General features: G+C 46.4%; 7 protein-coding genes across 7 annotated transcripts; 4 read left to right on the top strand and 3 right to left on the bottom strand.

Annotated features, from left to right (window-relative positions):
• Positions 1-299: 299 nt before the first annotated feature.
• On the top strand, positions 300-3,047 carry JR316_0002472 (Glutamate--cysteine ligase; the record flags this gene model as incomplete). The annotated part of the gene is made up of 14 exons (XM_047888264.1): positions 300-449; positions 503-627; positions 677-796; positions 848-1,024; positions 1,075-1,214; positions 1,273-1,427; positions 1,483-1,599; positions 1,660-1,807; positions 1,865-1,977; positions 2,030-2,227; positions 2,284-2,559; positions 2,615-2,735; positions 2,792-2,912; positions 2,963-3,047. The coding sequence occupies 14 exons, from the start codon at positions 300-302 to the stop codon at positions 3,045-3,047; spliced, it is 2,046 nt and encodes a 681-aa protein (XP_047753187.1).
• Positions 3,048-3,233: 186 nt separating this feature from the next.
• Positions 3,234-3,888, top strand: JR316_0002471 (ATP synthase subunit delta, mitochondrial; the record flags this gene model as incomplete). The annotated part of the gene is made up of 4 exons (XM_047888263.1): positions 3,234-3,353; positions 3,412-3,562; positions 3,614-3,702; positions 3,763-3,888. The coding sequence occupies 4 exons, from the start codon at positions 3,234-3,236 to the stop codon at positions 3,886-3,888; spliced, it is 486 nt and encodes a 161-aa protein (XP_047753186.1).
• Positions 3,889-4,368: 480 nt separating this feature from the next.
• JR316_0002470 (uncharacterized protein) lies at positions 4,369-7,811 on the top strand (the record flags this gene model as incomplete). Its single annotated transcript, XM_047888262.1, has 8 exons — positions 4,369-4,515; positions 4,567-6,714; positions 6,764-6,873; positions 6,933-6,977; positions 7,032-7,261; positions 7,424-7,615; positions 7,674-7,704; positions 7,769-7,811. The coding sequence occupies 8 exons, from the start codon at positions 4,369-4,371 to the stop codon at positions 7,809-7,811; spliced, it is 2,946 nt and encodes a 981-aa protein (XP_047753185.1).
• An 864-nt stretch (positions 7,812-8,675) lies between these two features.
• Positions 8,676-9,633, top strand: JR316_0002469 (uncharacterized protein; the record flags this gene model as incomplete). Its single annotated transcript, XM_047888261.1, has 7 exons — positions 8,676-8,717; positions 8,827-8,914; positions 8,987-9,122; positions 9,176-9,206; positions 9,266-9,412; positions 9,463-9,509; positions 9,564-9,633. The coding sequence occupies 7 exons, from the start codon at positions 8,676-8,678 to the stop codon at positions 9,631-9,633; spliced, it is 561 nt and encodes a 186-aa protein (XP_047753184.1).
• Positions 9,634-9,818: 185 nt separating this feature from the next.
• JR316_0002468 (uncharacterized protein) lies at positions 9,819-13,330 on the bottom strand (the record flags this gene model as incomplete). The annotated part of the gene is made up of 7 exons (XM_047888260.1): positions 9,819-10,021; positions 10,081-10,158; positions 10,210-10,284; positions 10,351-10,603; positions 10,661-10,765; positions 10,821-12,258; positions 12,312-13,330. The coding sequence occupies 7 exons, from the start codon at positions 13,328-13,330 to the stop codon at positions 9,819-9,821; spliced, it is 3,171 nt and encodes a 1,056-aa protein (XP_047753183.1).
• Positions 13,331-16,880: 3,550 nt separating this feature from the next.
• Positions 16,881-18,232, bottom strand: JR316_0002467 (uncharacterized protein; the record flags this gene model as incomplete). The annotated part of the gene is made up of 2 exons (XM_047888259.1): positions 16,881-17,068; positions 17,131-18,232. The coding sequence occupies 2 exons, from the start codon at positions 18,230-18,232 to the stop codon at positions 16,881-16,883; spliced, it is 1,290 nt and encodes a 429-aa protein (XP_047753182.1).
• A 4,544-nt stretch (positions 18,233-22,776) lies between these two features.
• Positions 22,777-25,030, bottom strand: JR316_0002466 (Lactation elevated protein 1-like protein B; the record flags this gene model as incomplete). The annotated part of the gene is made up of 6 exons (XM_047888258.1): positions 22,777-23,270; positions 23,348-23,705; positions 23,764-23,864; positions 23,915-24,590; positions 24,651-24,866; positions 24,920-25,030. 6 exons carry the CDS (start codon positions 25,028-25,030, stop codon positions 22,777-22,779), a joined length of 1,956 nt encoding a protein of 651 aa, XP_047753181.1.
• Between the last annotated feature and the right edge of the window lie 528 nt (positions 25,031-25,558).

The raw sequence follows: 25,558 nt of genomic DNA, 5'->3' as shown, positions 1-25,558 counted from the left end.
AAGCTGTTCCTATACCCGTGAGCGAATACCATTTCATCGTTTAGAAAATAGACGAATAAATTCGGCCCGAGTGGTTTGTATCTTCCGCATGGAAGTTCGCTCTAAATATTAGCAATCGCGGCCGTCCTTACAAAGACGGGTTTTTATTTAAGAAAGTTCTTTCAAGTCCTGGGACTCCTATAGTAGTTCTCCCCTCCTGATGCTCTATCTCGGTCTCTCTTATACATCCTAAACCGACCCCATCTCGACAAATTTCCAATAAATTTCCAAAGCTTCAAAGTCTACAAGCCTGCTCCATCATGGGGTTACTATATCTTGGAACACCACTGGTCTGGGAGGAAGCCAAAAAATACGCGGACCATGTACGAAATCACGGAATAACACAATTTTTGCACATTTGGGACCGATTCAAAGACAGGCAGGGAGACGAACTACTGTGGGGAGATGAGGTGCGTCTTCTTTTAAACTCCGAGCACTCCATGACTCTTTACGCCCTTGCTAGGTTGAATACATGGTTGTTTCCTTCGACGATAAGGAAAAGAATGCGAAATTGTCTCTGAGACAAACCGAGATCCTCGCGAAATTGAGCGCAATTGTTGATGACATAGGTGCTGACTGCCCAGATAAGTGAGTACAACGCAAAATCGATGATCACATCTCAACAGCCTGTTCTCAGCATCTCTATACCCAAGTTCCATCCAGAGTATGGTCGATTCATGCTGGAATCCACACCGGGTTCCCCCTACACTGGCTCTATCCCTGATTTGCTTTCGGTGGAAAGCAACATGCGCTACAGGCAAGAACTATATTAAGTGATATTCAGAATCATTCTTATATCCTTGGTCAGGCGTAATTTGGCACGTAGACATCTGAACCCCAATGAAATCCCGGTTACATTCACCTCCTTTCCTCGACTTGGCGTCCCGGGCCAATTCACTGAACCCTATTTTAGTCCTTCCGATGCGGTTTCAAGTCATAGTCTATTCTTACCAGAAGAGATCACAAATCCACACGCACGTTTCCCGTCAGTGTAATTTCAAGATAGTGGCTCATATGCTGACCCATCATAATCAGGACTCTCACGGCCAACATTAGGCGCAGAAGGGGGTCCAAGGTCGCGATTAATCTTCCTATATACGTAGATGAAAAGACGCCTCGCCCTTTTATTGACCCCTCAATTCCATGGGACAGAGACATATACCCAGAAGATTCAGGTATATTTTTGTTCTGCTTGTCGTTCATACTTTTAACTTTTTTTAAATTTTACTATAGAGGCCAAACTCGGAGCTGCTAAACCAGATCATATCTATCTGGATGCCATGGGTTTTGGGATGGGATGCTCTTGCCTTCAATTGACATTCCAGGCATGTAATTTGGGTGATGCGCGTAGAATGTATGACGGGCTTATACCTATTGGTCCTATCTTGGTAAGGAGTGTACAGTTTGTTCTCGTTCCTACATCGACTTAGATATCAAGCCCAGTTAGCGCTGACAGCTGCAAGCCCTATATGGCGCGGTTATCTTGCCGACGTCGATTGTCGTTGGAATGTCATTGCGGGAAGTGTAGATGATCGAACGGAGGAAGAGCGAGGGCTGAAAGTAGGTCGATCTCTTGTGCACTGACTCTCAGTCCTCTAATCCTCCTGACGATCTATTTAGCCTCTCAAAGAAAACAAATTTGTTATTCCGAAGTCGCGTTACGACAGTGTCGATCTTTATATCTCTGATGACTGGATCAATCGGCCAGAATACAACGACAATCCGTTGCCATATGATGAAATCATTTACGATCGTCTGCGCAGACATGGTATGTGTTGTTGTCCTTATGAATTATCACTCAAAAACTTCAGCTTTATCGAAAAAGGTCTGGACGATCTATTATCGAGGCATATATCCCATCTGTTTATTCGTGACCCTTTGGTAATCTTTTCCGAGACTATCGATCAGGACGATACATCTAGCAGCGACCACTTTGAGGCAAGTTATTGTTCTACTTTAAAATGAAATAAAGTTGTAACACAATTTCCAGAATATTCAATCAACAAATTGGCAAACCCTTCGCTTTAAGCCACCGCCTCCAAACTCGCCCATAGGCTGGAGAGTTGAGTTTAGAAGCATGGAAGTCCAGATGACAGATTTTGAGAACGCAGCTTTCGCTGTGTTTGTGGTTCTTCTGTCTCGCGCTATACTTGCGTTCAACCTCAATCTTTACATTCCGATATCCAAGGTGAGTCGTATTTGAGAGATAAAACAGGCAGTAGGAATAAACAATATCCTGAACAGGTCGACGAAAACATGAGGAGGGCACAACTGCGAGATGCCTCTGTATCAAATAAATTTTTTTTCAGAAAGGACATCTACACTAACACAAGCTCAACCTCGAGTACAGCGTCGTCGTCGGGTGGGAGCAGCCCCATAGACGGAATGCCTAAGAAGAAAGAGAAAAAGATGAAAAATTGCTTCCCACCTAGGCCTCAACCAGAGAATGGTTTCACTCACCGGTTCCCAGTAGAAGAAGAATACGAAGAAATGACAATGAATGAGATCATGAACGGAAAAGTAATTTTTCAAACACGATTCTGTTTGCGTAAATTAACAAAGGTTACCATTCTAGGGCGTTGATTTCCCGGGTTTGTTACCTTTGATAAACGCATATCTGGATACTTTGGACATCGAGCTTGGAGACATGGTTAAAATACGCAGATATTTGGACCTTGTTCGGCGACGCTCGGATGGTATGCCTCATGCTACACCCTTTTACATATTTTCCCACAACCGTTTCATGATGCAGGAACTCTTCTGACACCCGCAACTTGGATAAGAAACTTTGTAAAGTCTCATCCCGATTACAAGAAAGACTCTGTGGTGTCACAAGAAATAAACTATGACCTGCTTAAAGCTGTTGATGAAATGTATGTGCTTTTTTCTCTTTGACTGATGAACCTCACACAAGCTGGTACAGTGAACGCGGAGTGCGTAAGGCGACAGACTTGCTTCCTGTTGACTATGAAGGTGGGAATACAGATCGCGGGTCAATTGGATTTTAAATTATATAAGTAACGATGTAGATGTATATATGGGTCAGAGATACATATTTAACGGACACTTCTACGCTTCCGGTTTTTGTAATCTCGTTCACATTCTGGGAGATACCGGCCCGTGTGAGCAAGCGCCCGGATTTTGCCGAGCCAGTGCATCCGTAAACGCACGGAACGACGTTGTCATCATCCAAAATGTCCTCCCTACGACTTCTCTCCTCTGCTGCTCGACGGGCCACCTCTTTCTCTCTGACCCGCCGCGGATATGCCGATGTTAGCGACAAGCTGAACCTTTCCCTAACGCTTCCCCACAAGGTCTGAAAGGTTGATGAACGGGTCACTTGAATACTCTATTCATCAATTTCAACTCTAGACTGTCTTTAACTCGCAAGATGTCGTGCAAGTAAATATCCCAGCGGAGTCTGGTGATATGGGAATTCTGTCGAACCACGTACCCTCCATTGAGGCCCTCCGACCTGGTGTTGTTGAAGTCATCGAATCGTCAGGAACTCAGAAATTTTTCGGTACGATGCACGTTATTTCTTTCAGCTCATCCTTTTATGTGTTACCCATAGTCTCCGCTGGCTTCGCTACCGTTCACCCCAACAACAAGCTCACGATTAACGTCGTTGAGGGTGCTCCTCTCGAGGACTTCTCTCTTGAGGTATGCCTTATGTCATTTTGGTAGCCATTTTCGTGTCTAATCATTAATGAAATTTATAAGGCTGTCCGTTCCAACTTGCAAGAGGCTTTGAAGACTGCTTCGGGTTCTGGATCAGAGGCTGACAAGTTGGAGGCACGCATTGAGGCAGACGTGTACGAATCTATCCAAAATGCGCTTGCAAAGTAGATTGGTTTTGGTATTAGATTATCACTTTCTTTTCAATAAAATAAAGTGGAGGACTTGGGATGTCCAAGATGACTGCTACAGGAATTGAAAGCACTGGTTAATTGAGATTCAGGCCTCGGCCTCAGGTTTATATTGGGTTTATAGTGGGCAAGCTTTAAACTATTTTATCACGTGTCCCGAAATTGATCATTGTCCTTGGAAAAACCAAGACCTTTGTTCGGAACCTCCACTTTCATCTCTTATTTTTTTCTTTAACATTCAATTTTTTGTCGGTGGGAGCAAATGAGATGAACAAATGAGGAAGGAACAAGGGTATGTCATTGCAAATCTTGCTGTCAGCAAACTTACTCAAGTTGGTTTTTAGTCAAGCCCCACAAGAGTTCCTGCTTATTTCTCACTGCATGTAAAGTGTCAGTTGGCTTAGCGCAACTTTTTCCTGGATCACCTTTGATAGAATATTACTTTCAAATTTCCAATCCAATGAGGAACCCCATAGACATTTACGACAAGAGCATTGCTAACCAAGAACCACTTCGATCTCTATTTGAGAAACAGATTATTTCCGGTGCCAACAACATAAGTGCTGACGACATTGACAGATGTGCTCAAGATTTGATCAGAAACAACGTATGTGTGCATTGTTACTACTTCTCTGCCTGTAGTGACACAAACCATAAGCTCGATGCCGTTAACGCTTGGCTAGAATTGTCCTTTCCTGCGAATAATGGCCCCAATGGACAAACTATTTTGGCAAATAACGCATCGGCACGCTTTTTCATTGAATTTCATTGGATTAATCGCAGTAAAGGATTTCATCATGCTAGGAGGTTTCTTGACGAGGAACGGACTAGAAGGAAATGGCGCTTCAGAACAGGATGTGTGATTCAGAAGGGTTCGAAAGTAGCTTCGGATAAAGCCCAGGCAAAACGTCCGGGATCACTATCAGCCAACGCGGCACCTTCACACGTCATGGTATCATTGAAATCTAACAAAAACATTCACACCAAATCAGATACCGTCAGATGTGGAAGTGCGCCTGTGCCCAAGTATAAGAATCCACACAACCTTGTGGCGCTGACAAGTGACCCTCGACGATCGACCGGTTCTGTGATGGAAACTTCGTCAACTGTACCACCCAAGAGTTCATCGAGTCCAACATACCACCGCAGTGAAAGGCTATATTCCTCCCAAAATAAACGAAAATTTTGGACTACCAACCCGTCGTCTATCAATAATATTGAATCTAGCGTTACATCAGTTCATCCTTCAAAACGATTACGCACTGTCTGTGATGCCGATGGCGGGACCAGCAAAATTTCCGCCGGCTCGGTAAAGAAGAAATGGGTTCCAGTGCATGCAGCACCGTCTTTATTATATGTTCGCAAATTACGACCTCGGAAGGCCAACCAGGACTTGAGTCAAGATCTACATCAGTCTTCCACGCCAAATATTTTGACAATGGATAATCAAAGAGTCAAAAATCTTGATAATACCTCACTCTTTTCCAATGATCAGCAAACAAAAGGCACAGGCTCTGTACCGAAGTTAGTCCCTCTTGATAACAGTATAGCAGGCGATACCAAGGACGTTGTATTACACGAGGCTATCATGGATGCTGACGAAACACAGACTGACGGTGCCACCTGGAGGGTAAAGGGTGCCAAGGTGACCACGAATACGGACTCTAAGTTGCACGAGTGGCAAGAACCTAGACGGTCTCCCCGAATCAGGGAGATTGAATCAAAGGATATGAACACTTGTATGTCTGTTACGTTGCTGTCGTCCAATACTCAAAATGCAACGGGGGGCCCGGCTTCAAATTCACGACCCAGGAAGAAAAAAGAATGCGATCTGCGATCCTCTCAAATATCTGGTGCATTAAGTAGGAAAAGAAAAAAATCCTCGGAGTCGAATATGAAGCAATATCGGATCAAATTGGATTCCTCGTCCCTCCCCGTTGAATCTGCTACACAGAAAGGGGAGCAATCTACGTCAGTCAACGGAAAGCCCATAAATGATGGCTTTAATTTTCATTCAGCGAAAAGCCATCGCAAGAAAATGGATAATACCATTCATCTATCGGTACCATCTTCAGTGGTCGACGCGAAATCTTTCACCAAGAAAAAGCAAACAAAAAATCGCTTTCGCAAGATATCTGCTTCCGTGACGGGAAGCGCAATAAATCAACGATTCAAATCGGACAATGTTCCTATTACTTCGCAGGAGAGGGATAGTGATGCCCTTTTGTTTGACCGACAATCCGAACGTTCCAAACAGTCAGACAAATTAGATTTCTTCCAGTCGTTAGATATTCAAACGAACAAGGTTGATCTTCCGGTTCGAACTTTGCCACTGATGGAAGTAACAGTTCCAACGCCTGCTGGAATTCAACATTCGGCGACTTGTCAAGGCGATATGACGACAAGTTTGGTTCCACACTCCGTCTCTTCAGTAAATTCTGAACATACAGTAGCTGAAGCCTCCACAGCTGTGCTTGAATCAAATGCTGTGCAATCTAACTCTATGGCATCCGAATGCCCTTCTACCTCTGCATACCACGTAAATCAACACGTCGAAATACTCGAAGAAGAATTACAACAACCAGATGCTGGTTTTTCCTCAAAGCCTTTTCCCATATACCTCAGAGAAGTGGGTATGGACGACGAGAATACTTCAATCATGCCTTTTGATGATGACATGAACCTTCCTGCTGATTTAACCTATTTGGAAGCAGAAGATGTGGAGAATGAACAGGACGACGTTATCGATACCCTTTGCAGGTTTCCCAAAACTCCATTGCAATTTTTGCCCCCCCTTTGGGCCGAGGTTAGCTTACTCGGCTTCAAATACAGACTACAACTAATGCTTTCAATAGTCTCGGCAAGAGATCTGCGAATCATTCGACTGGTTTCGCAGCTATCAAGGTGGTGTCTACCATGCTCATAATGTGGCCAAAGGATATCTTTTGGGGGGGTTTCCTGCCAGGTGCGATCCGTGAAATATCCACATATTTTCGATTTGCTGAAATGCAGCATATCATCCAGACGTGATACCTTTGCGCACGGTGGTCGTTTAATCATTTCCCACGGGTCTGTCTTCTTTCTTTTATCCATCTTTTTTTCCTGTTCTCATTGCTTGTACAGAGGTGGTAAGGCTGAAAGTATCCACTCCAAGCAAGGACAACTATCGTCTCAGCCAGCCACTGACCAATTGGCGCAAGATAAATCAGTTCGTGCGCTCTGGAATACTTATCAAAATAATCGACCACTCGTACTATTAGTGGACGAAAGATATGCTCTTTTCCCTTATGATCTCAAAGCAAAAAATGTCTCGTATGCTGTTCTTGGATTTTACACGATTTCGGACGCTTGGGGTAAGCGCGAATTCGCTACTTGAACTTGCACCGTTCTAAATTAATGCAATCAGCTGAATACCAACCGTCAAATAACGAGAGCGGCCGCGTTGTAAGATACAAATTTGCATTCAGATGGTGCGATGACCAGGTAATCAATCACTACTACATTACCATTCCGAGAATTAACTTGCCCGTACTTTGATAAGGGCATTCCGTGGTGGCATAAAGAAGCAAGCGACGAAAGTTGTTTCAGTGTTCCCAGTGCTGCCAATGATGACTTGAATGACACCGCTCGTGCTGAAATTATTGCAGAGGGTTGCAACGCGACAGGATTTACTACGACTGTTATGTCCCAGTGGTCTAATAACCATGGTACCTTCTCTTTTCGATCATTTCAATTAAATTATATCTCTTACGTTTACTCACTCAGATGCTGCATCAGAACTGAAGGGCATTATAAGGTTGATCAATTACCCCCTTTTCTACCTCACATTCTCTTGTTGACTAAACATTATCTTCTCTCAGTCATAAAGCCGACGACGAAGATGATATTGACTCAAAGAAGTGAGTTCATTTATTTCTGGAAGAAATGAGATCTTATGTCTCGAAGGTCACTCCTTGGTTCCCAAGAAAGAATCAAGCAATCTTGTCTTTTTTGTTCCAAACCTTATCCTCAAGTGTATGACTTGTCCTGGACATGCCTAAACCCAGATTGCTCCAAGTTCTTTACGCTGCCTAACGGACAAATGCTCCCCGATAATCTTGAATACTCTCGTGACTTCATTCAGCTGACCCCTTCGATGCCAATTCCAGTAGGTTTTGGGACCCTGATGCCTGCACCTGTCCGCTCTTTAGATATCAAAGACAAAACGGCCTATGCTTTTACGAGAGGCTTTCACTGCGATAAATGTGGCCGTCTTTCTTGCAGGTCCGTTTACAGAACTTTGCCACCAACCTGGTGATTAAAAGGCTTGTAGGTATCAATGGGAAATGTGGCAGTGTCGAAATTGCGGTGTACGTGTTTGGTCTGAATTTCTCTATACTGACTGACTATGTTATATCCAGAACCAGGTGCCGTCTGCACCTGCAATTCGTGAGGCGTCAGGCCTTCTATATCAAACCCCATCGTCGAGTATCAAAAATTATTCTCTAAACTCTATACCTGGTAGATAAATATTGCTACCGTTATGTATATCCACTGATTGCTGTATACACAGATATTATTCAACTGTCTCCAAGAAGTTTCCGACATGACAAAGGCAGAGGCACTGTGGTCACCTTCATCTTACCCCACAATAGGTCGGCCAATCTTGTTGACCGGAAATCGAAACATTGACATTTCTTCAGCGCCAAAATCCATCATATACAACCCGGTAACGCGTTGGGCAGAGAAGAAGCAGATTCAATATTTTCAGACTATCAGACGCAAGCGATGAGTGGTGATCTTAAATTTCGTCGTTGGCCTATGAGAGCTGTGAGTCGGAATGCTTTATAACTCGATTTGATTGTTTTCTCACAATCCTCAATTATAAGCACAAATGTATACCCCTTCATCGTCAATTGTTATCCCTACTGATCATTAGAGTATAGGCAGGGGTTCTTTGTTGACTAATTATTTTTCACAAAATTGTGTGTGTGTTTTTCATGGTATCGGTTTCATTTTTGACGTGTGTTCCTAGCGGGTGCGCCATACAAAGTATGTAGACCTTGCAACATAGTTTTACACGTTTTCATTCGTTTGAGTCCAGTACGTTGGAGGAGATGCGCACACTGTACCTTTTGACCAAGCTCCCCTTGCGGTTGTTCGCGCCCGTGACTTCATGCAGAAACGTGTCTTGCAGGCTCTGAATATCCCTGCCCAATTTAACGAAGTCTTGAGGTCCGCAAACTCTTTAGATCCATTTCTTCTGATTAAAATCCGCTTTCATCTAGCGCCGCCTACATGGAGAGGCAAAAAATGGCAGTGAGTCAGTTTAGCAATATCATATACAAATTAAACTTACTCATTCTGCTCATTGCAAGTTTCACAGCGATAATGAAAAGGGACTTGGTCCTGTGGTTGCAGGTTTGTCTTTAGGGTCACCAGCTCTAATGCACTTTCGCCTCCTCGCGAAACATGACCCAGAACGAAGGAAGCGAGGAATACTTTTAAGCATCGTTCTCCGCCATGTAAGATATTTCGTACCGCAAAAAAGTTAGTCTTTTGACCACGAAAATAGGGTGATATCCTTGTGATGGACGGCAATGCTGTCCAAAATTACTACGAGTACGTATGTGCCCTTGACCAATCACCTCTTTCCCTCACCCTGCTTGTTTTCAGACACACGGTTGTGCCAACCAACTTCAGGATTGCAGCAACCGCTCGTCAAATCAATGCCGACCATGCATAGAGCAAATATTTGCTCTATATCATTTAATTATTTTCTTGATTTAATTCAATCCCACACACTGGAAATTACCGCGGACGCGGATAATGAGACAGCGCTCGGTGCTGGTTTGATCTCGGTATATTTGCTCGAGGCGTCTCTTGTGGGTACCTTCCTGGTATTCCTGTATTTTGAATGGCCTGCAAAGGCTAAGAATCCTCAGCAATGAGGGTGTGTAGAAATAAATTAAACTGTAACGGTACCATTTCTGCTTGCTTGTGTTTCGAGTAAAAAGAAAATAGATCTGATATTTGGTTCTCTATTTGTTGTTTTTCACGGTGGAGACGCCCCACTTCTTCTGTCATGGCCATCACTTCTTTGTTGAGTTCCTGTTTAAACTGCTCGACATGTACTGCAAGTTGCATCAGACCCATGTTAACAAGTCGCAAAGCATCAGGGTTTCTTTCTTACATTGTACGTTGATGGCCGTTGCTTCTTTCATAGCATCTACGAACCTAAGCCGCTCTCCTTTAATTTCGCCAGATATTTCTGCAGAAATGTTAACTATGAAGAGTATATGAACGGTCGCAATATATTCACCACTGGTAAAAGCCCTGAACATGGCCTCTTGGGCATGTCGCTGTCGTTCCATTAGCCCAGCAATAGCCTGCGAATCTAATGCGTTTTAAAGTTCATCCTAAGCATGATCACGAAGAAGAGCTAAAAAGAACAACCACTAACCTGCACCTTGCTGCGTTTGGGAGACGGTTAGCACTTCAAGGAGACCGTGTACTGCAGCCTGGAGAGAGGCAAAATTTTGGTCTCTGGCTTTCATTCCTGCCACGAGCTGACGGATATCATTCACTAGATTTGACCGGGCACCTGGGGTTCCTGGCCTGGAAGGACCTGCCCCGAGATCGTTGCACAGACGTTCGATGTTGGCCGAGATACCCTGAATCTGGGATGTGCCATTGTTTACGAAAGATTCAAGCCACTGCCGACGTAGAGGTTCAGAAAACCTATTTTTATAAATGGGATAGAGATCACCCACCGAGTTGAGCTCATTCAAATAACGAACACTGTCAGCTTGCTGCTGAGCCAAAAGAGTTTGTTTATTTCCATCTTCTTGAACTATAGCGAGGAGCTTAGTTAAACTCTAAAAATTAGATTAGTAAAGGTAATTCAAAAGCAATACATGAATAAAGTGGTACCTCTTGTAATCCAGTAACCTCATTTTTAATTGTATCATCTGTGTTTCCTCGCTCAGGAGATTGACACAATTTTTTAACTTCCTCCAGTTTATCGAGTAGTAACTTGGGATCCATACTCTTAGAAAGATCTTCTGGAGGAACTGCCGCAGGCTGCGATGTTGCGTTGACTATAGCACTGCTTGCGACCTTTTCTTGGGCATTTTGGATATCTTGCAGTTTGCTGACCAGCACCGGCAAGTCGGTATATAACCGCTCCTTGACTTCATTGAGGGCTTGTACAATTTTTCGATCTTCCTTTTCCGACTTTTCCCGTTCCAAAGGGATGGTTGACGGAGGAGGAGCGTCCGCCATTGTTCTGGTCTTTGTTGTTTCGACAACTTCCGCCACTTGATCCCCTAAGACTTTGAGGGTATCCTTGATAGCGCGCAAATCTTTCTTGTCGCCTTGTGCGCGCTGCTCTAGGCCGATGACGATTTCTTGCACACTGCGATTTCCAGTTTCTCTACCGAGCACATTACGGATGCTTGTAACTTCGCGCGAGAGTTTGCGCATATCATCTTTGGAACACAAATCCATTGTCCAAGTAGGGGTACTATCCGTAGCTGTTTTGCTTTTGTGTTGAGACTTGGCCTTTGGGGTGACATCGTCTTTGCCTTGTCCCGAATCCTCTGTCTTCCTTGAGAAATCAGGTGTTGATACTTGATTCAAAGGCGAGACAACTTTGCTAGATCCCGCCTTTGAACTGGATCTGGACATAACCCCTGTTCTCGTCCCCGCGTTATAGAACACAGCTTCCCTTTTCGACCACCCTGAGCCTGCCGGGGACACAGGACCCGACGTCGGCGTGGTACAAGCACTGGAATACCTGCTCTCTGCAGACAGCTCAGAGTGATTGCGCTCAATCTGTGCTAGGCGCTGCCTCACAACCGAAAGCTGGCTGAGATTTCGTATAGATGGACTGTTAGGGCACGGTGATCCAGAGCCTACGGTCAGACCAGACGTTGGGCTAATGGGGGATGCGATAAACGTGGACACTGGCCGCGAAGTAGGTGGATATATGCTAGGAGATATAACCCTTTCGCTCGGCGTAAGTTGACCACGGTTGTGAGATGTACGTTGGCTCGTGTGTGGAGGTGAAATTGGTGTTTTAAATTCAGATAGGTCTAGGTGAAGACTTGGACCTTTCTTTGGAGTAAATAGCGGTGCTACAGGCGGTAACGACAACGGAAGAGTAGCAGGAGGTGAAATGGGTGATTTTGGAGGTAGAGCTGGAAGAGATCTTTCCAAGTATGTTGGACTGACAGGCGCGTCCGACCGAGGGCTCGACACTGGATATTTGACTGGTTGTTGACACACTGAAGGTGCACAAGCAGCATCTTGTATTTGGTCCGTTCGTGGTCTATATTCTTTAGCGTCTTGGATAGGTAAGATAGCATCCCTGGATAAGAGTAATTCAGCTTGCATTCTTTTCGCATGCCACAAGCAACATACCAGATAGCACCAATCCATCCCGCTCTCTCTCGCACAGAACGAGCAGCAAATTTTTCATTCGAGCGTCCACTACCTTCCTCGAATAAAATTTCAAATACCTTCAGTGCATCAATTCCCTGTGTTCCTCCCTCTTCCAGCAAAAGTTGTGCCTCCTTTGAAGTCAATTGCGCGGTTGAGAGCGAGCGTATATTGACACATCGACTTAAAGCAATTTCATGTATATGCAGTTCCATTCCTTCACCCGGAAGATTGCCTGAGGCAGGAGTGAAAGATGAAACCTGGAGTTTATGGGTTTCTGGCTCGAGCGTTACACTACACGCCGCCCACGAGATCGAGTCCGGAGAGGATGAGCTATGAGTGAGGTAATGCAACGACCCCGTCATCTTCTTTTTTGGTCGACCAGAAGCATCTGCGAGTGGAGGTAGTGCTTTGTTTATACCCCTCACAGAATCTTCAGAGTAAGGATGAACCGCTCCTGCTAATCCTACCCCAGCCGCTCCCAATGCAAGAAGCGATTCACGTTCTTCCGGCCTCTTCTTCGTCAATCCACCAGCACCTTTCTTGAGTACCGAAAACAGATTCTTCAAGCTCTGCCTAATCGGCGAACGATCTTTCTTCATCCCCGAGCCGCTGGTTCTGTGGGATTCCGCATCCAGAGGGGTCCTCAGCGCGCCTGTGCCTGCACTGTACCGTCTTTCGACAGACGCAGACGCATCGTCCGTTCGATACTCTCGACGGAACGTCGATCTTTCCGATGGCGGAGTCTGCGGGGGCGGAGGCGTGTTCAGTCGCTCGTACCGCTCGATGAGCCGCTGGGCAGGCGTAAGACATGGATTCGGGTGTCTTTCAGCAGCAGCAGCAGAAGAAGGAGAAGACGCGCTATCGTACGTGTTCTCCGTGCCGTTCATTGTACCAGCACCAGCACCAGCACCACCGGGGTGTGAATGGGACGAATGAGACGAGGATGATCCATGGCGCAGGGTGCCTGCACCCATGCTAGTACGCTGCTGTCCAGACATCGCGCAGCGAAGTAGGCGGTCTACCGTCAGAGCTCAGACAGTTGCTGTGTCCAAAGGCAATTGCATTTCTCATTTCGACTCGGACTGCTTGTTCATTGAAAGGAGGATTTGCGCGTAATCGATGATATATTTGTGGACCACGACTGAAACCACTAAAGCGATGGGAGCGCCGTATGCTGCATGACGCGCAAGGATTCATATGGAGTTCGCAAGTAGGTGCAGAGGTATATTTGAGCCATAACAGTTCAGTAAAACCGCGACCTCTTGCTACCCAACGCCAGGAATCATGGTATTTTCAACGGTGAACGTTGTGTCGCGAGAGCCAGTGAAATGTTTTTTTTGCAAGGAAGATGACGCAGTACACGTAGATTGTCGATGCAACTGCAGCGGATGTAGGCGCACAGAGTTGAGACGCGGTTTGGATGCGGTCATGATCAAAAAAGGGGCTGCAATAGTTTGTCATTGTTGATCAACGCGCTCAAACTTGTCGGTGTATGCTTACCACTTAGACTTGTTTGCCACTTGCTAACACAACTCTCAATCTAAAAGAAATAGAATCTCGAGTAACCAATGCATTCAACAATCGACCGGGCCTGAAAGTTGATTACGCTTTCCGGTGGCTACAATGTAACCTGCAGTGGGCGGGTCAAAGTTGACATTAGCAAACAGCGACAGGGATACTTGTGCCACAGCACTTTGAAGGCGGATTCATTGCGACGCGTCTCCAAAACGAGTCTTAACGCGCCTCCAAAACGCGCCTCAACGCGTCCAAGGGAACCCCAAAACGAAAAATAAACCTGGCGAGTGAAGCAAGAATATTAACACAACGCGCCAATCGGACGGCACGCCGTCAAGGTCCAGGTCAAGGTCAAGGTCAAGGAGGTAACTCACCGCAAAAATATATTCCCCGCGATAGCACCTGCATCGACTTCGGAATTCAAAAAGAACATGGCCCGTGTCATCGATGATGCCAACCATGATGTTATCCAGGACAACACACTGTCAGAGTTCAAAGAAATGCATCCACGTAATGTCAATAAAGAGAAAGAAGCTGCTGGTAAACTCACTCATTAACAATGGCACAATCACAATCACAAATTCAATTGAACGCAATTATCTCGAAGACCTATCTCGCAACTGAACTCGAGGGGTCCCGGTCGACCCTTGTCACAATGTCAAACGACGCTCCGCCATTGGCTGGCTGCACACCATAAAACCAAGAAAAAGCATACACGACAGGGCCAACCAATCACGATTCACAATCAACGACTCTTTAAACTTAAAAGAGCTTATATACCACCGTGCGCGCACACACGCGCGCAACCAATGACGATCCAAATGACGCGCACCGCCTCACCCATCCCATCCCATCAACTCACCACGCACACGCAGAAACACACGCGCACGCGCTCTCAAAATTCAATGAAAAGAAGCCCGATCAATGATCAAAGCATCATATCTACATATCTATCATCCATGAATCATCGGTCGTTCGTGCACTCTCAAGGCCAGACCAATAACGAATGACTAGTGACTGGTGAAGGACCAATGGCGATATAACGTCAACCATAACCATCAACTTCGCACCTCATTCCTCGTTCGCCGTTCCTCGTTTCTCTGTTCTCGAGTCTAAAGTCTAGACTCTAGACTCTATCCTCCCACTGCTACCTGACCATTGAACGAAGCTTCGAAAACCCCTGATCTTGATTCCCGAGTCCCGATGTCCCAACCGCGTTACCGCTCTTAAGTAGCAGTATCGCTATTACCATTGGACCAATAGCAATCAATCAAGCAAGTAATATCATTGATCAATACCTACCCGACTTGCCTGTCCAGGCCAGCCCGTCCGCGTCATTGGTTGGTGGACTTTTTCATTTGCACTTCGACTTCTATTAATTATCTCATTCAACCGAGACTGTAACCGACCCGCGACTATACAAACGAGAATCCAGAATCCAGAATCCAGAGGTGACCTCGACACCTCTACACTTCTACACCGCGACCTCGACCACGATCTCGCCCTCGAAGCTCAAAGCTCAATTCAATCCTTCATAAATAAAAAACGCGCCATAATCCCACTTCCCTCTTACCACTTTCCAGCATCTATCCTCAAATCAAACTCGCACACAAAAAAAGTAAATCCACAAACATAAATATATCGCTGGTTGGCAATACTAATACTAATACTAATGCTGTACAACATGCATGCTAGTTGCTACAGATATCAGAAACCCTACTTGCAAGTATCAAGTATCAAGTACTAAACAGTAAACAGTAAAAAGGAGACTGGAGACTCAAGAGAGGAACAAAACGTAAGTACCGATGTAGTACATATGCATGTATGTATTACGGTGAGTATATTATAATATATTATATTACAACGCTAGGGAGATGATACGAGAGAAATCGAATTTAATTTCAAGACAAGACGCGAAACAAAAAAGAAAAAATTAGGAACAGAATCAGAATCAAGAGACGACCAGTTTGGTTTTGGGTTTTGTTCAAGGCATACAAACAACACCACAAACCGCTCACACCCAAACTAAACCTCCAACTCAACTTTCAAACGTACAAGAAGAAACAGAGAGAGAAGAGAGAAAAAAGAGACACAAGGCAAGCAGAGGGGTAAAAATGCAATATAGTATAGTAATGTGTAATGTATACATGTAAAAAAACAAAAACAAAAAAACAAAAAAAAAAACAGGAGAACAATAATAAACGGGACGTGTGATATAGTGGTAGTAGTAGTATAATCAACGGCTCGATCTCAAGAGAGACGGTCAAATATTAAAAACAGCTCATGGGACGAGGAGGAGGAGGAGGAGGAAGAGGAGGGAAAAAAGTAAGAAGAAAAAAAAAGAGTATATGCGCGAAAAAACTGCCAGTGGGTCGTGTAGGATGGATCAGCGAGGGTGAGTGAGTGAGTAATTAAAAAGAAAAAAAGCGGTGTGGCGTGGCCTTTTTCCTTTCCTCCATCAAAAAGATAAAAAAAAGCGGAAAGAAAACACAACATAAAAAAAATACAAGGATGGGATCCAAGACCGCTTCCCGAGTCCGAGTCCGTTGCAGGGGAGAATATATGATGGAGTCGAATGCACGGTATACGTTTTTTTTGTGTCGAATCGATGGACATGCGTTTCAGTATGAGCTATATTGCAAAATGTAATGCTATGGAGGGGCGAGTTGGAATCATGATGATTGTGGATTGTTGGAACATGGAAACATTGCTGTTAATGATTTGATGATGATGATGTTGATATTGATGATTGGTATACGTTATGATGAATCCTTCATGGACGTTTGATGAAGTTGACGTTACGATGCGATGAAAAAAAAAAACATAAAAAAGCAAGCAAATAAAGATCAAGGGAGGTCCAAGGGTCCGGTAAAGAGGTGGTTTTCGGAGAAAGAGGAGAGGCCTCGTGCAAGTGGAGCTGTGGTGGAGGGATAGATAAATATCGAATGTCCGGGGTAATGCTGAAAATAAACGTGGGCAATACATGCGCCTAGGATGGGGTGCGATTTTGCACAAGTGCATGAATTGAAGGCACTAAGCGCGTGAATATCCATACGAGGGACCACTGTATCCAATTCCTCCTGAACGCGAAGACTGTGACTGCCAGACAACTGGAGATGTGCGCCTCGGAACGACAATCCTCAACATGACACCATCAAACTCTGCTCGCACCTGGACCAGGTCCGCATCATATCCAAACGATATCCGTCTTTCAAAGTGTCCTAAAAAGGGGAAAGGGATTGGGAAAATTATATTGACCTGGTGAAAAAAAAAATAGACGCACCTCCGCCGTTTTCCCAGCTGTCTGCTACAACATGTAGGATGCGCCTGCGTTTGGTTGCAAGGGTGATGCCCTCTCTACTAAAGCCGGGCAAGCGGACATTTAGGCGATACTCGTTCATGGTCGTTTCGACTTGAATCCAGCTATCCGGCGGGGGAGGGGCATGACTTAGAAAGGGTACATACGGTGGTTGGGAGCGTGATGATGTAGATGCAGGAGCAGTGGACGAGGAGGAATTGGAGGCAGAAAAAGAAGTAGAATCGTCGGCCGAGTCATAGGGAAGAATGACCGGGGGCTCGGGGGGCGGGTAAGAGGTGGGAAGACTGGTGGCCGAAGGGGCGGAGGATGATGAGGGCGTCATGAAACGACGCATGGCAGTGTGGAAATCAGAGGGAGTTGGAGGGGGACGACGCTGTGGAGGGGGTTGGGGGGCGCGGAAGGGAGAAACAGGGCGTGGCTGTGGACGGGGAAGATGAGAGGCGTCATTTGTGGATTGTGAGTCAGAGATGCGGGATTTGGATGGGGACGATGGATTGTCCGAGGTGGATCGGACAGAAGTCGGTGCAGAAGAGGAGGCGTTGTCACTCGAGTCGGATGTGTTTATAGAGTCACGGGATGAGCTACTCGAGGATGAGCTGATCTCGTCGAGGGGAGGAAACCGGTGGGGCATGGCGAGATCAGAGTTTGCTCTGGGGAGAGTGTGGAAGGGAATCTGGGAGGGCGGAGGGAGACTTGCAGAGGAGAATCTAGTCGACGGCAAGTCGTCTGGCTGGGGAACAGGCGGCGTGGGCGGCGGAGGTGCGGGTTCTGCAGGACGGGGGGGGACTGTCTGCGGCAGAGAAAAGGGCCGTGACGGTGGATATGCGCGGTCGCTGTTGACGCGTGATATCGGGGGCCGGGGAGGCTGGATGAGGGAGTCTGCAGAGAGCTGTCTTGTGAGGGGCTGCCTGGGTGGCTCGGTGGGTGCAGAGAAGAGGGCAAAGGGATTAGAGTCAGTGTGGGTGGGAGAGGGCAGAGGGACCTCTCTTGGAGAGTTAAAAGAGGCATGGCGTTTGGAGTGCGAGTAGCGGGGGGCAGCGGCAGGGCGGGTCTCTGCCTCTGACATCCTGTTGTCGTGGTTCTAAGCAGAGTTGAAAGCGCCAGGCCAACGCCGCCAATCCTTCAACCAGGCCAAACAAACTCTCTGACGTCACTCATCAATATCTCGCATCTCCCCGATTCGGCCTTCCTCGGCTGCCCACGTCATTCTCCCGCAGCCCAACGCCGTGGGGCACGCATTCCACTCTGCCATCCTACCGGGCCAACCTTGCCCTCTATATTTATTCCTCTTTTCCGCTCCACTATTCTCCGCTTTTAATTCTCCCTGGAAATATCTCCCCTCAGTATTTGGAGCTGCAAGCTCCTATATCAACCCCACCTGGTGCTATTCGGTCCACCCCATCCTGCCACAAAACGAGGGTCTGGGCCCTCTCTCATTACCTCTTTTGCGAATTGAGGATCATCGCGCCCTCCACACATCCGCTAGATTTTTCTTTTAGAATCAATCCACCTCCACCACCTGTCCTTCTCCACCCGTGCGATGCGCCCTCCCAAACCATTCGCCAATTTTTCATCCCACTCCAACTCGAGAAATTAATCATCAATCACTGCTCCAATCCAATTATTAATCCACAGCAACACCACCACTGCCCGCAGCCATCACAAGCAGCAGCGGCGGCGGCGCCTTCTACGCGTGTCGACGGTGCATCACAACCCGCCTGACGCATTTTGATTCCATATGCTCACCACCGACCCAGCGCCCCCGACCAAATTCTCGGAATGCCCATATTCCATCTCAAGGCGTCACCCTCGGATTCGCGGGACGACCCACACCCCGTTTCATCATTCTCTTCTCCAACTGCTTCTGTAGGACGATCGTCGTTGATTGATTGACCACCACTTCGATTTCGATATTCCGTTTCAAAAGCTGCGTTCATACACCGCTGGTCATCACCACGTAAACGCGCCATTCACGTCGTACGTTATATCCCAACAGGCGCCAAAAATTTGCATCGCGTCATTAGGGTCAACACGGAAATGCAATAAGCGATGCACATTCCCGTTCAACATTTTTCAATGCGCGGAAATGAAATGACTATGTGCGTTTTGTTCTGGCGTCTAAAAAGGTCTCTCTCTCTCTATGTCCTGCCATGCCGCGTTCGCAGTCTTGGTTCCAAATCACCAAAAGCCCCTCGGCGGAGACGTGCACACTGCAAACACTACCTTCAACGATCTATACGCTTTCGTTAACCTAGCTGAGGGTTCAACGTTCAAGCATGGGCCAAGACCTCCCTTCTCCTTCTCCTTCTGCTCAAAGCTCGCTCTTACCATTGGCTCGATTTCCTGCCGACTAGCCATACCATGTCAATGTTTCTCGCTCCACCCGGCACCGCCTACCTCACACCTCACACCTTGACTTCTCTCTCTATTTCTCTCTTTTCTCATTGGTGGCTTGAAGGCTAAGTTAACCGATATCTAACTATGTTTCTGTTCGTGGGTTGGTTTTGTTTACAGCTGCCCCTTTTCTGATTCTTTGTTCTCTGCGGCTTCTCTGATCTCTCACTGGCATGCTCGTGTTTGTGGTATATCCATACATCTTCTCGCCTCGCCTCGATGTCTTTGTCTTCGTCTTCGTCTTCTGTCAAGTCTCGACAGTGCTGCGTCGTTTTCGATCTGCGGTTATTCTACTACGCCTCGTTTTACTTTCTTTCTTTCGTCGTGTTTGATTGGTTGGTTTACTCTCAAACGTTAAAATCCACAAATGAAAGTCAACGGCTCCGTGCTCCGTGTACTTTGTATGAATCCTAATTTATATCTTGACACCACCAAATCTCCATCGGACAACTGTCAAGAGACAACAGAGAACAGACGACTGAGGACTGACTGGCCCACGAGGTTCAATTTCATCCTGATACCGGATGCCGTATTGATCCATCAAGCGCTTCACAGTTCAACCTCGAGATAAGACAAGACACTCTGCTGCACTCGCACTGTCTATATTATTTGAATGTATATCTGTATGATCTCACTATTGGTCGAATATTTATTGCGCTGTCTGTCATTCAGTGTCCAGTGTCCAGTGTCACTGTTTATTTTGTGCGCAGGCACGTTTTTCGTCTGTCCTTCCAACTCCCGGTCCCGTCGTACGTGCTACTACTTACCCACCCCTTACCTACTTACTCACTACTCACCTTGCTGCCACAGTTCTTAACTTACACCAACGCACCACGCATTGAACCACGCACCACGCATTGAACCACGCACCACGCGCCATGCGCTATGCGAAAATAACATAACATCAACGTACAACATTGGACACCATCTCCATCTCCAAAATACCACACCAGTTTTTTCCCTCGCTGTGTCCAGTCAGTCGAGTCTCGACCGCTTCCTTTATTTTACCTTACCTTTTTGCCTTTGTGCCCCTGGGCCCTGGGATTCTGTCCGCTGCCATCCTGATTCCTGAGGCTGTTGGACGTGGGATTCCGGCGTCCGTCAGGGGGTGTGGATGTCGATGTGATTGGACGTTTTTGATTGAAGGAAGTGCCAGAGGAAGTGGTGCATAAATAGGATGAGAAGAGAATGTACGTACGTACGTACTTTGACCCAAAGTTTGGCCAGCAAATATGTGATATGTGATATGTATAAATGTATAACATTGACACAATGGTACTGGCTGAGTCGGTCGGAAGACTTGACTTGTGAGTTCCCCCATGATGAACCTCGAGGGAAAAAAATACATATGTACATAATTGATATCGCATGGTTCGATTGGTTCGCATGCTATACCCAAATGATACCTTGACCATCTATGCTGATTCCTAACCTGGACGTCTTTGCCATTTCTCTTCTGTTTCTCTTCTCTTCGCTTTCTCTCTCTATCCCGCCTTTGTTTCTGTAGACAACTTGAAATGATAGATATTACGCCGAAAAGCAGGCGATGAGAAAAATCAACTTTTTTAATATGATAAGCTGGAAAAAACTCTTCAATTGAAGAGAAAAAACACTGCGTATGTATAAATTTAATATTACGACCCCGTGAACTTTGCTTTGCTTAATACTTATCCGATGTTATTCGACTCGATTATTCACCGACGGGCGCCGCGCGGGTAGAATATGAATAAACTACAAGTTGAACGAGAGAGTTCAAAATAGAGCGAATCATTGAAGTGCTTGAAATTTCGCATAAGGCCTTGAGGCCTGGCCTGACTTCTGCGCTTGGGACTCCGAGGGCGGTTACATAAAACCAAAATACCAAGGGTTTATGTGTCAGAATTATAGCCGCAGACACTGGCATGCAAACAGATAGACAGATAGACAGGCAGGCAGATAGACAGGCAGACACACCAGAGAAATACTAGCCTGCTTCGTTGGTGTTGAGGATAAGTACGATAAACCCGCAATCATATGACCCTGAACGAGTCCTTAGCGTCACATCGCCTTTCGCCTGAGGCTTTGCACATGTACTTACATGCACTAGATCACAGATGTCTGTGTGAACTGTGAAAAAAAAGCATTTTCACCCGAGATTTTGAGCTTGACAGAACAATGGGTCCGGTTATATATTCGCGGCTTTGACTTTAAGGTTTTCCTTTGCATTTGGATGGGCCTCCGAGATTGAAGGGAAAGAAGAAAAAAAAGGTAGCGAGCGTTTGGTTGTTCATTCAATTGTAAATCGATACCGTTTGAAATACGCTAGATGTCCATGCCCGCCGCCGCTCGCCCGAAGCGAGCGTCAACAAACAAAGATCTGAGCGATTCGCGAAAAAAAAACCACACATCTGGCCAGCCGTCCTACTTCTCCCTCATTGATCATACTGATATGATCTGATAATGTCCAGTGATAATCCTCGTCTTCCGTCCAAGTTCCGGTTCAAGTTCTCATAACTAACTGACTGACACCCATCCTGCGATTCCTATTGGAGTTTCCGCACTCAGGCTCGGCGCAATGGGCAGAAGTTACTTGACTTCTCGTGGAAAACGGGAAACAATTAATGTCTTGGAGTATTTGCCGGACCCGTGTGTCCCAGAGTATTAACCCCGGCGGTGGACGCAATAAAACAAAATGCGGCTTCGTTTACATGTACAGATAAACAAAATAGGTTGTATGCCTCGCCGGTGTCAATTACAAGCACCACGGCCTGAAATCGCAAAAAAATGGCGTCAGCTCGCCATCATAGAATCCAAAGGCACACGGAATCGCGCAGTCGGGTGAATTAGTGCTTTGTAGCCAAAAAAAGGGACAGGTCATTGGGTCGCGGTGATCTTGGGAAGTGGAAGGTGGTAAGAAGCGGACTTCTTTCCTCTGGTGACTTGAATTTGCCTTTTGTGCTTCCTACAGAGTGAGACGGGCGAAAAGGAACAGCAAGCCTTAAAAGGCATTTTCGGTCATCTAAACTTGCTTCCCACCATTTGCTGCCAAGCGCAATACGAGCCTTATTCCACGAAGGGGTATTCCCATGTCGGCCCAGACTTCAACGGCGAACCACGAAGAAACATGCCAAACGTGGTACAGAGTAATACACCTGGCAAATGCGACAACCAAATGCATTGGGAAAAGCCAAAGCGTTCAGCCAATCCTACTCCCAAACAAGATATTTTTTCCAGTTTCTAATCTTTTGGCGTTCTCTCGACGCTGCGTTTGACTTCCGTGTCTGTTTCTAGCTTTGTTCTTTTTTCGGGGCGGGCGTAAAGTTTAGGGCCCAAGCCCCACGCTTTCGCTCCAGGCCCCCAGTCTTCTCTAACTCCCCAAACATGGTCTGCATTGATTCGCGGGGCCTGTGGGCGCTTGAAAGACGGACCAACGGTTTCGCACGATGCTTCCGTGGCAAAATCGTCACTGTCGTAGGTGGCCGAGCGACTAGGCGCTTCCGGCCTAGGCTGCGTAAGCTGATGCTGCTGAGCGTACTCTGCGCTCGCCCGTGGTTCTGCCTTGGCGATGAAAGCAGATGACGATTCCACTGTGCCTGTATGCGGTAATTCTGTTTCCCACCTCCGGTCGCTCAGAGGAAGGGGAGACCACTGATTGGTGCGGTTGTATGCCGCGCTCGTCATTTCTGATAGACGCGACAGGGCGCGTTTGAACGCAAACTGTTCTTCTTCCCCTGAAAGATGGAAGCAGGTACTCAAGTCAATTCGTTGATCGCACATGTTAATGTCAGAAAACAAGACAAAGACGAACCAGAAAAGATGGACAGAGTGTCAATGGAAAGCGCGACTTTCGGAACAGACGGTGCTTCACGCATCTGAGGTGTATCGTAGGATGATATGTTGGGTCTATAGATGTCCTGCGTCTCGGCAACTGATTCGGCCATCATCATGTCAACTTCGCTGTGTGCAGATGATTCCGGAAAGAAGAGCTTGTCTGGAGTCGTTTCACCGAGACAGATTATTCTGCACCGGGATTCGTACAGCGCGTCAATCAGCGAGATAAAACGACGCGCTTGATCCTTGAGTGATAACGGTAAAATTGGAATGTCAGTTATAACAATTACTGAGAAATTAGATGCTATTGTCAGATAGTCTGCCGGTCCGAGTGTCTGTAATATCAAAACAACTGAGACGCATGGCTAAATTTTCTGGTTAAAAAAGAATTACCTCGTTGCACAGTTCAGAGAATGAGAATTTACACAGTTGTCCAGAAGCAGATGGGATATATATTGTTCTGCCAAACACACGCAACATTCGACTTGTCGACTCTAAACAACCCATCAGTAAAAATTTCAGGGGAAATGACGTTAACGCCAACCTTTATCGACCGGATAATATCTTTCAACGATGTCATTGAAGGCGGAACGTTGATCAAAGGTAAACCAGGAACGGCCGTCGGTCTCTGACGCGCTTTGTACCTCCCGCCAGTCTTTTTGACCGTCCAAAACTGTGACAGGACACCTGAGTTTCAGAGCCTCTACGAAAGGTTCCAATCTTTCCCGCTGAACTCCGTTGCGGTAAAGTTCATCAGGAACTTTGTTCGAAGTGCCAACAATGACACCACCCATACGCCAATACCAAGTCAGCACATCAGCAAGTAAATTTGCACTCGAGACGTCTAGAAGCTGAATTTCATCGAAGACTAGCAACCAATGTCTGAGTAAAAGTCTCTTTGCGACCATGAACGCGATGGATGGATTCGTATATTCCGCGGAAACGCGTCTGAAAGTTCCCCATCGAATAGGGAGAGAACCTGCGCGCAAAAGGCGCTCCATTTGTCCGCGAATGTTCTTATTCCATGGACCTCTTTCCTCGGATACGATTTGATTCTGTGCTCCCATCCGTCGTTTAGTCTCCTCCCATACTCCACGATAGATCTCTAACACAAGCTGACTATAGTGCTTTCGAACTTTGTATGGCGTTGGGACGGACTGAAACCAAAGATCGACCAAGAAACTCTTTCCAGACCCCGGAGGTCCCGTCAAAAGGAGACCCTGGGTAGAGAAAGTGCATAAGCTGGACTGGGCGAAAACACAAGAGCCTGCTATACATACTTTGGGCGTTTCCAGAGCCCCTAACTCTTCGGCGTGGCCCCGGAGTGTGACAAGCGCTTTCCCGAATTGCTTTGTTTCCATTTCTTTCTCTGAGAAGACCCACCAAGGCTTCTCTTGTTCTGGATCTTCACAGGGCGGATGGGCAAGTGGGCCCAGAAGGTTGGCAGAATGCGCCGGTGGGGCATAATCTATCAACTCCTTGTGCAGGCGTCGAAGCTGCAAGGATGTCAATTTTCTTATAATCGTCAAATTAATGTGGATAGAACAACCTTCATGACAGCTCTTATCTGTTCTTCGTCGTATTTAATATGCCCAAGGGTCACCAGGCCCCGGTATTTCTCCAAAAGGTCTGTTTGCGTAGGTAAATTGGAGGCGTGCATTTCTTGCCGAGGATGAATGTCGGAGTGAAACCGCCTCGTACAATCGGTGGTTTTGTGAAGCCATTTTGTAGAATAAATTTTCGAAGCTCGCATCCCTGAGCTCTGTTCGCGGCAGGACTGCTTGATGCTCGATAGACAGGGCGGCCGTAGCGGATGGAGTGTGATAATGATCATCGTGCTTCGAATTTGTTCGCGTCACTGTGCTGCATGCGATGTGTCTTACCTCAAAAATGACTGTCCCGGTGAGGATTTGAAGCCAGACATGGTGTGTGTTGGTACACGGCTAATCAGCAACAAATTTCGTAAAAGTCTGAGCTCAAGTTGCAATCGGGCGTACATTTTCAAAAACGGCAAACGGCGGTCCGCAAATAGTCTATTTTGGATTGGTATAGTACAGTTGAAGGGAAATGTAAAATGAATACGGTAATGAAATCGATATATGGTGTGAGAAATCACAAGAGTCACGAAATGTATTTTGGAGTAGGAGTGGGCGTTGGCGAGATGGGGCATGGTGTGGGATGGAAGCTT

This window comes from Psilocybe cubensis, chromosome 2 (assembly GCF_017499595.1).
Source record: "Psilocybe cubensis strain MGC-MH-2018 chromosome 2, whole genome shotgun sequence".
Taxonomy (NCBI): domain Eukaryota; kingdom Fungi; phylum Basidiomycota; class Agaricomycetes; order Agaricales; family Agrocybaceae; genus Psilocybe; species Psilocybe cubensis.
This window is presented reverse-complemented; position numbering and strand designations above follow the sequence as displayed.